At 34.1% G+C, this 15,358-nt stretch overlaps 1 protein-coding gene across 1 annotated transcript; it reads right to left on the reverse strand.

Annotated features, from left to right (window-relative positions):
- Positions 1-626: 626 nt before the first annotated feature.
- LOC106139347 (WD repeat-containing protein CG11141) lies at positions 627-15,289 on the reverse strand. Its single transcript, XM_013340774.2, has 9 exons — positions 14,880-15,289; positions 13,425-13,588; positions 12,901-13,024; positions 12,001-12,164; positions 9,757-9,898; positions 9,101-9,300; positions 8,328-8,425; positions 3,121-3,607; positions 627-2,898 (listed from the first exon to the last, which is right to left on the reverse strand). Exons 1-9 carry the CDS (start codon positions 15,102-15,104, stop codon positions 2,472-2,474), a joined length of 2,031 nt encoding a protein of 676 aa, XP_013196228.2. The 5' UTR covers positions 15,105-15,289; the 3' UTR covers positions 627-2,471.
- Positions 15,290-15,358: the final 69 nt, after the last annotated feature.

The raw sequence follows: 15,358 nt of genomic DNA on the forward strand, positions 1-15,358 counted from the left end.
TACGCCAATATATATTTTATTGAAGAAAAAAATCAATTTTTCTAACTACTCATTTTATTTATATCGGCTCACCACAATCCAACACGACCCAGTAATCACTGAATTGTATATTTTTGAAGAAATAAAGTAAAATTAAGATTTAAGATGGCTGTGAAACTGGGGCGAGTTAGGATTAGGACTTTTTTTTTCATCAACTTAAAATACTTCTATAAATGTATCCAAAAATAACTGCAAAGGAGCGTGCTTTTCCAAAATTGTATACGCAACCTTTTTTAAGTTTTGTTTAATTAGTTTATGTCTTTAGTGTCCATTGGTGGCATGTGTTATTCAAATAAAGTTTGTATGTGTATTCTATACCGTAGTTTGATTTTAACCAGCGACTCGCCCCCCTAATACCCCGGCTACGAATTTCCAAAAGGAACAAGAGCCTGTAAAATAAAATTTAAACAAATCTTTGAATTATTTAAATGCATATTATCATCACTGCACAGCAGTGCAATACTGCAGCAATATAAGGCCGACATCAGTAATAATTCTATACCTGAGGGCCCACACCATAAACAAATAAAACAAAACGACCATTAATTGTAATGAATAATTTTATTCTAAGAAAAAAAAAACTGCACAAAATATCACAACAAATATTGACTCCAAAGTGAACGGACAATTTTTATACACAGAAAACATAGGGTCATTTTATATCACCGACTCTTTCCTATTTTACATTGGTTTTTTATCAGTTATTATATTTGTAAGGCAAAGTCGGCGATACACTATAGCCTTATTGGACCACATCATCGACGTGTTGTTTCAAATGTAAAGTATGTTTCATTCGACTTTAAAAACTGATTAAGTTACATATATTTAAATAAACTGCATGGTTTTATAAATCAAACCCCGCCCAAATTAACATACAGAATGCTTATACTACAGCGTACATTCAAAAGCGTTTTATAATGTTAAAAATATATTAATAATTATTCTTATTCAAATAAACTTCATAAAAATTGTACCTGCCAAAAATGAATTAACAACAAAAAAAAAAATCGAACATACTGTATATAGAAGAGATCTGATAATAAATGCTAATAATTACGATATAAACTGCTCCACAAAGCCGTCTCTAAAGTAATAACAATTCGATTGTAACACATAATTTATGAAACCTTTTTCAAAACAAATGAGTTTGAAAATATTCGACCTACCTGTAATTCAATGTTATTAAAATATTACCGACGATACAGTTTAAGAAATTTGCACAGTGCGTTTGTTTGAAAAGTTAAAATTATTTAATCTATAGCTGACCTAAAAGTAATATAATTGGAACATAATTGGAATATGCAATTTTAACAGTAAAATGTTCAAATTAATACTTCTTAATTACCACGTAATTATAAATAATATTCTTTATTAATTAATAACAATAAATAAAATAAAAAGAAGCCCTGTAATTCAGATCCTTTATTAAAAGAATATATAACTAAGTTTACTTCGCTTTAGAGCCAAACAAAGAACAAAATTTTCTGCCAAGCAGACAATGTGAACAAAATAAATGCATTGACCATCTTGATATAACTAAAAATATTTATAAAAGAAAAAGTAATTAAAATTTGTTCTGCATAACGACTTGTTAAAAAATATTTTTACAGCTACATGCTACATTATCCATATAAATATTTAGTTTTTCTTATAAAACATTTCAAATTGTTAAGGCGTATCGTGCAATAATTCATATAAATACATTATCAGGTTCGATATTGTAAAAAATAAAACAAGGAATGTCGCGTCTTGCATATGAAAATCTCATAAGAAACAGGCAAATTCCTCTATCTATTCTCAGCCTTAAAGTGCACTTAACACACAGTATTGTCTTAAATTCTACAAATTTAGTGCTTGTTTTAACACTATGCGCATATGTTAAATTTATTTCCAACTTGTCCCGAAGCGTTGTACTTATCATATGGAATGATCTTCCTCCTGGCTTTAGGCCCGGTTACGTCCTCTCCTTTCTGGAGAAGAGCCCGTGGTATGTGCCTTTGACCATGGATTCTGGATTCTGCAACCTTTGCACAGATTGCGAATCATCATGCTTTCAGTCAGATGTTAGAATTTTATGTATTTTATTTAAACAATAAAAGGTACTTATCTTTAGATTTGCCTACATAGATAAATATACTTACAAATTGTAATCGCTTTCATTTTTAAAGTCTAATAAAAAAATGTTCAACTTTTTCTTTACTGTAAACCCCAATTTTATGATAAGCTATTAATGATATCTTTATTTGAGCAAAATATAATTGAAATTCTGTGTTTACCTTGAAAATGAAAGCGTAACATGATAATTTTGGATACGCCACGATTTAATCAACCAACTATTTTCCAACGATGCAATGTGACGCACATAATTTACATACAAGTGCCCTCTAGAGGATATCTTAAACAACGATCACTCACGTTGTTTTTCTGTTGCATCAGATAAACTCCCACTCGCTATCCAAATTATCATCTGGAGACACGACACTCTTTGCATTATTAACCTCCAATTCTAATTTCAGCTGAATATTATCTAAATTCCATGTGTTAGGTAGCTGCACTACTTTTGGAACTAAATCAAAGAGATCAGGATCTTTCTTCGTCTCAATTATTTCTTGTTTTACAGGTTTGACGGTGTTAACTTTTTTGGGGGTATCTGTCACATCTTTGGATGTTTCTAGAAAGTCATTCTCTACGGTTTTTGGTTTCGGATACGTGGGCACTATGGTGACGGGTTTTTCTTCAGCAGTTGTGTCTATGTTCGCTGTAGGAATACTCAGGGACTCGAGGTTCAGCATTTTGGCTAGTATTTTTTCTTTTTCTTCAATCTCCTGTTCAAGAAGTTCGTCGTTTAGTGGCGTGTTGCTGAAAAATTAAAAATACAGATTTATAAATAGCGTATTATTGATATACCTACATGTTTGTATATTTTTATTGAAGAATGAAATTAACTTCTGACAATTCTCGTAGTGTTAGTTATTATAAGTGGTGTTATAATTTTAAGTTTTACTTCTAGCTACGAGCTCCAGTTAAGATTCATTAAAAATACAGGCACCTTTTCAAAATTGGATGTTCTAAATCACTTACCCGTACACACTGACGTTCATGAGACACGGGCTGGTGTAGCTGACATCGACCCTGCGCACCGGGGTCGCCAGCCTGGGAGTACTGCTCCCCGACCCGGTCTCCCTTCTCCTACTCCTCCTACTGTGAATCAACTCATCATCACACTTCTTCTCCATTATACTGTTATACAACTTCAACTTTCTCTGCAACTCCTCAGACTTGGCCTTTCGCAACTCATCATCACTCGATACGTCCTTAAACTCGTTTATGATCGATTCTAGAACGTTCTCTGATATATCTGTGGGTAGATGTTTGATTGGGGGTAGCTCGAAGCATTCCTCTGCTTTTACTACGGTGTCTACTTCGCTCGTGGTGAAGATGGAAATGGGTTGTTCGAGAACGCTGGTGATGTAGGGCACCGTCTGGTCCAGAGTGAGGTCCCGCATCGTGTTCACGGCCTGCTGGATTGATGTGGTGAGCGATTTCGTCATCAGGTTGATCGGCTCGTCTGTAGGGAACAGTTTTACGAATGTAGGTATTAAAAATTTATAAATAAGTTTATATATTTTGGTATTGTAACGACATGAAGCCGGTTACATTATACTAATATTATAAAGCTGAAGAGTTTATTTGTTTGTTTGCGCTAACCTCAGGAACTACTGGTTCGAATTGAAAAATTCTTTTTATGTTGAATAGATAATTTATCGAGGAAGGCTTTGCGCTATGTAACATCACGCTGCAACTATTAGGAGCGAAGAAATAATGGAAAATGAGAAAAAAACGGGGATAATTATTTCCCCAGAGGGCTTCAATGATGCCCAAAATAACTATTCCACGCGGACGAAGTCGCAGGCACAGCTAGTATGTTATAATTGATCTAAACAGTTAGTCGAGAACATTTACTTCACTTTTAAAGTACTTTATAAGATTTATCGCAAAATATTTTATTATGTTGGAATGGTTCCTAAAACATCTTAATTATTGTACTGTGGTATTGTTGCACCAATGCCAATGAACCCAATCCGGGTTGAATTCATATCGTTTCTACCTATCTAGTTAGACCAAGTAAGTGTAAGTATTTAAAAAATAAACTCTTCAAAACTGTCTCATTCGCTATACTCTATTAGCATTTATTGTCATCATTATTATTTGAATGATAAGTGTCATTGAGCTATATCTGCAAAATCTACCTAAAGTTTTTCGAAACAAGGATATTTATTCTTTTTTTTCATCCGATAAAGTAATTGAGCCTGTACATACAGACATACATATAATCACGACTACATCCCTTGCGGGGTAGACAGAGCCAACAGTCTTAAAAAAGACAAGATAGGCCACGTTCAGATTTTAATGCCTGTATGGCATAAGAAATTTGACACGCTGTTTTCACACTTACATTGTCTATCTAAATCTATGTCTGTAAGTCTATATACATTTAAAAACAATAGTTGTAAAACACAAGCAAGCGAAAGTTAAAGAGCCCTTGCTCATACATAAATATACTAAGCACAAAGCGGAGGTGAGGCGGAAAGAAAAAAATAAAAATGCAAAAAAAAATACTGCAATAGTATATAGTATATTTACATATAAGTACAGTGGCCATGCTATGGACAATACAAGATGATAGCGAACGCGCAAATAAAGAAAAAAAATGGGTACTATAGAATTCGGAATAATGTAAGACCAAAGAAATGGTAACATGTAAATTTGTTTTCATATGTCATAATTGGGTTATCATATTACATGTAAATTGTATTTGACAGCTTTTGAACTTTGCACTCTGCGTTATGAGGACGTTACGACAATACATAAATGCTATTATAGTTAGCTTTAGTTTCAAGTATAATATGGAATTTCTATTTTCTCATATATTATTCCGATTTCTTTGGCTGACACAGACTTGGGAGTTTGTTGTATATATATGGTACGTATGTTGACTCAAACACAGTGCATTTTAACAGGCGCGGCTTTTCAGACTTTTTGAGACTGTTGGCTTTGTGAACCCGTATGAAATAAAGCGGCGATGTATGTAATACTAATAAAAACTAATATATTAAATACTAATTTTGTCCGCAAATGACAAAATCTATTAAACGTAGTACATAGGTTTTTATATCAATATTTCACAACTTCCAAGTCTGTATGTACTTATAAAAACATTACAAATAAAAAAAAACTATGGATGACTAGCAAAAAAAAACTAAGTAGGTATTGATTTTGGCGCAAAATCGTGCACATTATAAGTACAGGAAATATAATTGCAAGAACATATAAAAATTAACAATAAACCATTAAACCATTGTAATTCAAGCATTAATTGTAAAATGAACACTATCGTTTTTTAAAAATCACAATTCCTAACTACCAAAAAATAATAACATAAAATGAAATAGAATAAGTAATTTAATTTGCGCAGCATGCATAACATGCATTTTTTTCATTTAGATCTAACCATTAAAAAACATATGTTGATGTATTACATGATGATGCATTTTTTTCCACTTTTAAGTTCCTAAAATTTTGGACCATCATATTTGGAATCTATCTCAATATTCAAAACTATTCATAATACTTATTTTTTAAAGCCCGAATTTTAAAGACATTTTTCAGGTCAGAATAGAACAAAAATAGGATCATTACATTTCCTATATAAATTCGAAAATATCTAGATTTTAATGCAATAACACATCCAAAAGGATTATAACAATTACCAATCATACCGCAACCTTGGAAAAAATATCCATTGAACAAATAATTACTTCGTTTAGTTTGTAGTAGATTTAACTTAAAAATAAATATGGCGACTTCTTCGATCAACCAGAAATACCGGTAACATACCTATACAAATACAACAATAAATATGGTGTTCGTATAATTCCTGTTATAAATCATCCAAATGATATGTCACAGTATGAGAATAACGCTAAATTGGTTTTGAACCACAAAAAAAATGCTCTTAGTCAATATTTCCTCAGAATCTTATCTTAAGACAAAATCTAGTTATCTTTAGTATGTACTACAATATGACAAACTGTATTTATACATAATAATAAAAGTCTTAACAATAATTATAAACTAATTAAATTATGCCTAAGTTACATTGGTCCTAATTTGGTACAAGCAAGGCACTTAAGTACACGTCACAGTCAAGAATGTATAAATGTAGTAAATATGTGGTTACTTCTGACAGCAGGACATTTGTCATTAGAGCGAAAGAGACAGAAATAAAAATCGACACATTTTGTCAAAATGAATGAAATATGTATCAACTTTAGAGTAGCTATCTCCTTTGGTATTTATATAATTTGTGATGATATTGATTTCACTTTTGTGTGAAAAGGAGTATCAGATGTGATGGCAAAGGGAACGAATTGTGTGAATAAAAAAACTAGGGAAACATGGTAGGTCACACGACTTTTAAAATAGGCGACAGACAATGTTTTAATTTATGAATGAAAACAATAAGCAATTATGATAGCAATAACGTAAATGGTTAGCATATGACTTGTCGTCATCCATTATATGAATCGTCTTTTGTATGATGTTGTGTTTTGTGGTAGGTACAGCCTTCAACTAGGATCATCTAGCGGTAACTAATAAATTAAATAACTTATTTTTTTCCGTGTACATGTCAATATTTATGTTTTTTTGGGTCAATTTTATATCGTGTGTACCAAAATTAAAAAATACATTATAAATAAGTCAAAACTATACACTTAAAATTATTGTAACAATCAAACAACCATGTTTTCACTCAAAATGCAAAAGTCGAAACTAATGTTTATATTTAAATTGAAATGTGCGTTTGACGTACATTCCTGTATTTAATATTAAGGGAAAGAAAATAAAAATTACCACCACTAATTAAAATTAATTCTACCACTAAATTATAAATTAAAAAGAATTAAACTAAGTATCCTATCAATGGCACCTATATCGATCAAAGCACTTTCAATGTCTAAAAATATATGTTACACGCAAAATGTATAATAACCAACAAATTCCGAAAAATCTTCTAAAAATATATAATACATCGAAAAATTTATCTTAAGTAAATTGCAAAATATGCTTTAACCTAAAGAGTTATGGTATATTTTCGTTCTGGCCAGCATTATTGTTAATGCCTCTGATACCCTGTTCTAACTACAAGTATTAAGCAATTTGGCCTAAGTACTAAAGCTGAAATTACTGTTACTACAAATCTACAGGCACCATAGATAACTAGATATACTCAAAAATTTCTATGTAATTTGCACTAAGTACTTATTTATTATAAATTGTTTGTAAATTATAATTTAAAAAAAAAACTTATTTAATACTTCATATATTTTAACATATTATGTACCTATCATGATACTGTTTTAAAGGTCTAAAAAATTTGTAAACTTTATCTTATCTCACATGTCAACTTAAACTCTCACTATTTTTATTCTGTTCATGAATAAAAAAACGAGGTTTTCTGTCTTTTTGTCAAGGAGTGTAAAAATCGTCAAATGTTTCAATAAATGCAAGGGAATGACATATTTCTTCCAAACAATATCTATAAAAAAAATCCAAAATGACAATAAGGGGACGGAATTTATTGATATGTTTAATATCTTCATTAAAAATACTGCTAATTAAATTGTAATTCCCAGCAGAGAAATATCTCTTAGGGACAATATCTTACTGTACCCTACACGTATCACGTATTTTAAAAAGCACCGAATTTCTTTTAAATTTATTTCGTGGCGAACTAAATGTGATCTTCTATTATAAGATCTTTTTTTCATTATTTTTAATGCCCTAATGAAAATATGCTACACAAAGTATTAACAATAACCTTATCTGATCCGAAAAGGGCATAAAAGTATTTGAATTATGCCCTTTATTAGGGATAGGCTTATACATTTCGGATTCCTTTTTAGGCGACAGGCTAGCAACCTGTCACTATTTATATCTCAATTATATATATATCAAGTACAACCAATCTAGAAAACTAAATCAAAATAAAAAATGATGATGAAGATGACCTCGAATGATCTTTTGTACTTCCTATTTCTTTCAAATTATGCTAATTATAAAAAAAAAAATTTTTTTTCAAGTCCCATTTATCTTATTCATGAAATTAAATTCATAGTCATTTTTTTCAATTCCGAGTTTGCTAATGCGAGTGATTTGCCTTGTGAGTGAATATATATGTATATATAAATATAAATTGCAATGTACTGTCTACCGCGCGAACAGACCTGCGGCGGCGGGGTCGGGCGCGGGCGCCAGTCTCAGCAGCGAGCGCGGCCCTTCCAATATCCAGATCTCAGATTTATTCACGGACACCGACAGGATTCTGAAATAGAAGATGTGACTTTTTTTTAAAATATTACGGCCACTGATACACAACCCTTGAAGTCCTCTAGTACAAAAGAGTGATGACTTATAAGTTTTGTTTTTTTTTCAGAAATTTTGTTTCTGTGATCTTATATATTTCTATTTAAAATATTATTCCATTCATATTGAGTTACTTTTTGTCACGCATAAAAAATAACGTTTTCATAGAAATAATGAAACAATTTTTTTACAGATAGGTACTTTCTTTGTCCCAAAAAAAGAATTTCCAATTCCAATTATGAGCTGTGCACATAAATCAGGACAGTCTCAATTAAACGATACGGTTTTATATAAGACAAAATGTATTTCTTTTGGTAATATTTATACCCAATAAATTAAAAAAAATCTTTTGTTTACATATTATGACCAATAAATTACAAAAAAAAAATACTTTTTTGTATTACAAGCTGAGCCCATAACCTAAATAGAGACAGATACAAAACCATTTCAAATGTTACCCATGCAACTATCCTAAAGATTGTTTCAAAATAAACTAAAGGGCCATTTTTGGTGCATGCATGTAATTTAAAAATTCACTGATTCCAATTTATATCTATTTTGTTAATGTACCAAATAAACGATTTTTCTTTCTTTCTTTCTTTCTTTCTTTAGAGAAAATTTGTAATATACACACTTGCGCAGATCATCGACAACAGCGACGGCAGTGGCGGACCTCGGGTCCAGGATGTACAAGAAGTGCTCGTTGTGGGACACCAGGAAGTGTTCCCGGAACGGGTACAGCGGGCCGAAGTTGTACTCTCCTTCGGAGTGCGAGTGTTTACGGAGAGACGGGTTGAGGAGTTCCGCCACCGTCAGCGGGTTCGATATTGCTTCCTGGAAAATTATAAAACTGACTAAAAACACTCACTGACTGTTGGCTCTGTCTACCCCGCAAGGGACATAGACGTGACCATTGTATGTATGTATGCATATAATCACGTCATATCCCTTGCGTGGTAGACAGAGCCAACAGTCATCAAAAGACTGACATCACAATATTATAAATTTATTAATTATAATCACCATATATTATAAATGGGAAAGTGTGCTTGTTATTTTTCATGCATTATCTACTGAGCGATTCTTCTTGAAAAGCGAGTATGGAGGAACCATAAGTTTTACCTGCACGAAAATTCCCGGTAAAAACTATACCCTTAGTTCCCGTGGAATTTGCAAAAACCCTGTATTCTTTTGAAACTATACCTAGTACCGTGGAATTTGCAAAAAATTCTTTTGTAGGTGGCGCTAATCTAGCGCTAAACTGGCGGTATAACCACAAAGCTGTGTCACCTTGAACAGCAGCGTGTGGTGCACGGTGCCGCGGCGGTCGGCGCGCCACAGGCGGAGCCCGCGGCGCGCCGCGACCACGCCGTCGGCGCGCCGCCCGCCGCGCGCGTACGAGTACACGCACACGGCGCCCAGCGCGCACAGGCTGTCAAAAGGAATTTATTCAAAGAACACCATAACAAATAGACAAAAAAAAAGGAAACAAAAATATGTACAAAAATATGGTGCTCCCGAAAGGGTACCCCCTCAGCATAATGCTGCGTTTACAAATCATCATTATAAATAAAATAAATAAATATATACGGGACAAATTACACAGATTGAGTTAGCCTCGAAGTAAGTTCGAGACTTGTGTTACGAGATACTAACTCAACGATACTATATTTTATAATAAATACTTATAGGTATAGATAAACATCCAAGACCCAGGCCAATCAGAGAAAGTTCTTTTCTCCTCATGCCCTGGCCGGGATCGGGTCGGATTATAAAGCTGAAGAGTTTGTTTGTTTAAACGAGCTAATCTCCTGAGGCTTGTGACCTTGGGATTTTTTTCATGACTGATAACTCTTTGTATCCTGTCAGGGCCGGTCAGGGAAGAGAAACCCCGAGCAAATGTCTCATCTATACTAATATTATAAAGCTGAAGAGTTTGTTTGTTTAAACGCGCTAATCTCAGTGAACGGGCCGAGGGTCTATTGGGTCGTGTCTAAATATATAATAAAAAAGAATTTTGCCTGTTCAACATGTCGTCTTATCGTCGTCTCGTCTTAGTGACGATTGTCCTTTTTTTCATAAGTCTTTGGTCATCTAAATTGTCAAGCCAAAGAGTCTGTTTGTCCATGGAGGCTGAACGGCCGCTACACTGAGGAACTACTGGTTCGAATTGAAAAATTATTTTTGCATTGAATATACCATTTATCGAGGAAGGCTTAAGGCTATATAACATCACGCTGCAACTAATAGGAGCGATGAAAAAATGGAGAATGTGAAAAAAATCGGGGAAAATTATTTATCCTTGAGCGCTTCAATTTGTGATTTCGGATGACAGTTCGGATGAAGTCGCGGGCGCAGCTAGTTATTATAATAAACGTTCATTTGCTCTTCACAAATATGTCCTTACCAACTAGTTAACAGTTCATTTATTCATTCATATAATCACGTTCATTTATTCATTCATATAATCACGTTTATTTATTCATTCATATAATCACGTTTATATCCCTTGCGGGGTAGACAGAGCCAACAGTCTTGAAGAGACTGACAGGCCACGTTCAGCTGTTTGGCTTTATGATCGAATTTAGATTCAAATAGTGACAGGTTGCTAGCCCATCGCCTAAATGAAGAATCCCAAGTTTGTACACCTATCCTTTAGTCGCCTTTTTCGACATCCATGGCGAAAGAGATGAAGTGGCCGGGAACCACACGGCACATATAACCCGTTAGATTTCAGAATATAATAACCTGCTGAAAAGTGCAAAAAAAGATAAACCTACTGTAGGAAGTATAGTTATTAAGTTATTTATTCCTACAGGAGATAGAAGGAGAAAAGAGATTTAATATATACCTATGTGGGAGAAGTTTTGTTTTTGTTTTTAATTAAATCCTTTTTGTTAGCTAACCTTATTTTTACGTTGGTAACATTAAGATATAGAATAGTGACCCTGTGGTACGATGTAAGACGTTATAAGATGTGTTTTTTAAGAAATCTAATAAAATAAGAAGATTACATACATACATACATAAAATCACGCCTCTTTCCCGGAGGCGTAGGCAGAGACTACCTCTTTCCACTTGCCACGATCCCTGCATACTTCCCTCGCCTCATCCACATTCATAACTCTCTTCATACAGGCTCGGCGGTTTCGGGTACTTTTGACCTGACCCTTTACCAGGACGTCCTTAATTTGATCAAGATACGTTCGTCTAGGTCTTCCCACTCCAACCTTTCCCTCCACACACTCCTTGTATATCTGCTTAGTCAACCTGTTTTCATTCATCCTCTCCACATGACCGAACCATCTCAATATACCCTTTTCTATTCCTGTAACTACATCTTCCTTCACATCACAACATTCCCTTATCACGCTGTTCTTTATCCGGTCACTCAATTTCACACCCAACATACTCCTTAACGCTCTCATTTCCACTGCATTTATTCTGCTTTCGTGCTTCTTGTGCCATACCCAAATTTCACTCCCATACATTAATGTCGGGACCAATATATATATATATACTTCCTACACCTACCTCTTTCGCTCCTTGTTCCCGAGTTGAGACACCTGCCACTTGGCGTCCAGTCGCTCGCACACTATGGTCCGGTACATGCTGGAGACCAGCAGCGTGTTCTGATAGTAGCTCATCTGGACAATCTCGTGTTCCTCGTTCACAATCTCCATTGATTTGCATAAGTGCTGTGAAAAACGGACATGATATCAGTTAACGTATAAGATCAGTTGATCAGTACCCGAAACCGCCGAGCTTGTATGAAGAGAGTTATGAATGTGGATGAAGCGAAGGAAGTATGCAGAGATCGTGGCAAGTGGAAAGAGGTAGTCTCTGCCTACCCCTCCGGGAAAGAGGCATGATTTTATGTATGTATGTATCAGTTGAGAAAACTTTTTATTATGGATAAAAAGTTTTCTCAACTGATCTTATGCTGAATGGCAAAATAGTCATCTCTAGAGCCAGGCTTCATGTGTTAAGTTTTTAGGTCATTATTCATTTTGTGCCAAATGACACCAAAACCATTTGACTTTTACGGCTGAAGTAGGATAAAATTTTCAATGTTTGAAACAATGAAGAAAGATATTTGAATCAAGTCCTTCAATATCGATTTTCATTTCAACACATCACATTAAGTGCCGTGTGGTTCCCGGCACCATTACAAAAAAACATAGGACCACTCCATCTCTTTCCCACGGATGTCGTAAAAGGCGACTAAGGGATAGGCTTATAAACTTGGGGTTCCTCTTTTAGGCGATGGGCTAGCAACCTGTCACTATTTGAATCTCAATTCTAACACTAAGCCAAACAGCTGAGCGTGGCCTATCAGTATTTTCAAGACTAGTGGCACCCCGCCTGTCCACCCCGCTAGGGATATAGACGTGATCATATGTATGTATGTATGTACATCACATTAAAACTCACCATATAAAAATCAATTTCCGTCATGATGATGACACCATTCTTGTCACCGGAGAAAAGTCTCATTCCGTTCTTGGACCACTCGATAGATGTGATCTTACTCTTGTGAAGGTCACCTATAGTGTACCTGTCAAAAATAAATTACTTACTCATTTAACAGAAAAAATAATAATACATACATATAGTCACGTCTATATCCCTTACGGGGTAGACAGAGCCAATAGTCCCGAAAAGACTGAATGGCCACGTTCGGCTATTTAGCTTAATGATAGAAATTTTATTAGCCTATCCCTTAGACGCCTTTTATGACATCCATGGGAACAGATGACGTGGTTCAATTCTGCTTTAATTAATAACCAAAGACTGAAAAATTTGTGGTGATATGAATAGACCCAAACTTCTCAATAATTATAAGACACGTGAAAAGATGTGGATGAATCGAAAGAATGGAAAAATGTAGTCTCCTTTCCGGGAAACAGGCATGACTTTGCATGTGTAAAAAGAAAACCTGTAAAATAATTAAATACCTTTCCACTTTAGGCTCTACTTTGGGCTTGAAAGTGTCCGGCACATTCTCCGGATGCTCCTTGGGTATCTGGAACACGGTGACCTGGCCTGCAGCATTGCCGGCTCCCACCATGAAGTCCACCGTGCTCACAATCTTCACATATGTGATGGGAGAGGATGTTGCCTGTAAATGTATAATAGTTTGTATGGACAGGATTTATCCTAATTTCATGATCATTTCTGTGGAGAGGAATCTGGGTTGCTAATTTTGACCATAACCTTTAATTCTTCTAATTTTTTATGGCCTCTGTGTCGCAGGGGTAGATGCTTGTCTGCGACACCGAACATCCCGGGTTCAAATCCCGGCCAGGGCATGATGAGAAAATAACTTTTTCTGATTGGCCTGGGTCTTGGATGTTTATCTTTATAAGTATTTATATAGGTATAAATAAATGTATATACATAGTATTGTTGAGTAAGTATCTTATAACACAAGTCTAGAACTTACTTCAAGGCTAACTCAATTTGTGTAATTTGTCCCTTATATATTTATTAATTTTATTACTTATTTATTTGATGGGCAACCTATCACTATTTGATTGTCAATTCCATCATGTAGCTACAGCTGAAGATGGGAAAATAAATGTATAAAGGAATTGTCTATGAAATTTTACAGAAGTGTTCCTAGTCTAAAATATTCTTTATATTGCAGTGTAGTTTGTTCCACTGCTTCTTCTACACTTGTGCTTTGGTAGAAGATTTAATTATTAGTTGTTTAAATTATAACTAATTACATAAATAACTTTACTGTAAGTTGATTTCAAGGCATACCTTGTTATTTTAAAAACCAACTATTTATTCTAAATATTAAATTTTAATAAGATAAAACCTAAGAATATAAAGACCCATCATTTATTAGACTATCAATTCATGAGTGTCTGTGAAAGGAAGTGTATGACTAATAGGACAATCCCTATTGATTTACCCCACGGAATTTCCAGTTTTCTCAGAACATTTTTTTCTTTAAGGCAACACTATTTTAACATCATATTTAATATGACCAGTTTCTTGGATGTTTATCTATACCTATATTTATTCAAACAGAGACCAAATTAATTTTTATATTATATTTTCCTTTGCATTTCTTATCATAATTTTAAAAACAGCAGTAGGTAGTATTTCTGACACAATATTGTACAAAGATAAGAGAGCTGTACAATTGCAGATAGTGATAAACATTCTTGTTTGGTAACTTTTATTGGGCCATTATCACACTTTAGTGCTGTTAAGTAAACACACACATATTCTACGCATGTTAACAACACAAATATAACAAAAAAGCTACATATGTACAATTAAAATTCCATGGAAATCAAAAGCTTAGAAAGTAGATCCGACAAGAATGTGTTACAAGGTGAATGAAAGTGACCATCAAAACATATGGACGATGTTTACTACAAGTAATGGTACTCTACCTCGCATCGCAGTCTTTGCATGTGACCCTTTTTTCTGTCGTACCAATACACCAGGCCAACATTCGTTCCTAACGCAATATATTCGCTGACAGCGTCCACACACGTTAAACAAAGTTCATTAGAAAATAAACCATTCTGAATACGAGGAGGGATTAAATTTAAAATATGCGTGCAAGGTGCCCATTCCCTGACGAAACCGTCTTCAGCGCCGCTTGTTACTTCCATTTTATTTTATCACAAAAGTTCAAGATCATTCACAATATCATAATAGACTATCAAGCATGGATTTCTTTATTTTGTACTTATTTAAATTTAAAATCTTGCACAAAGCACTTGCGAATCGAATTTTCACTACAGAATATTTTTAGACATCTGTTTGTACTATTTGACCAAATGTCACATTTGACGTTACATGGACATGACGTAATTGTTAGTGCCAACATCACAAATCTATTCATCAAGAAAATCCTTTTCGCCAA

The sequence above is a fragment of the Amyelois transitella genome, chromosome 19 (genome assembly GCF_032362555.1).
Source record: "Amyelois transitella isolate CPQ chromosome 19, ilAmyTran1.1, whole genome shotgun sequence".
Lineage (NCBI taxonomy): Eukaryota > Metazoa > Arthropoda > Insecta > Lepidoptera > Pyralidae > Amyelois > Amyelois transitella.

Excerpts from the sequence above, each read along its gene's own strand:
- LOC106139347 (XM_013340774.2), bottom strand. The coding sequence starts at position 15,104 with ATGGAAGTAACAAGCGGCGCTGAAGACGGTTTCGTCAGGGAATGGGCA. Across the intron at positions 13,025-13,424 it reads GTAGAGCCTAAAGTGGAAAG|GTACACTATAGGTGACCTTC; the intron begins GTATTTAATTAT and ends TATTTTTGACAG. Across the intron at positions 9,899-12,000 it reads GGGAACAAGGAGCGAAAGAG|CCTGTGCGCGCTGGGCGCCG; the intron begins GTAGGTGTAGGA and ends TCCTTTTGACAG.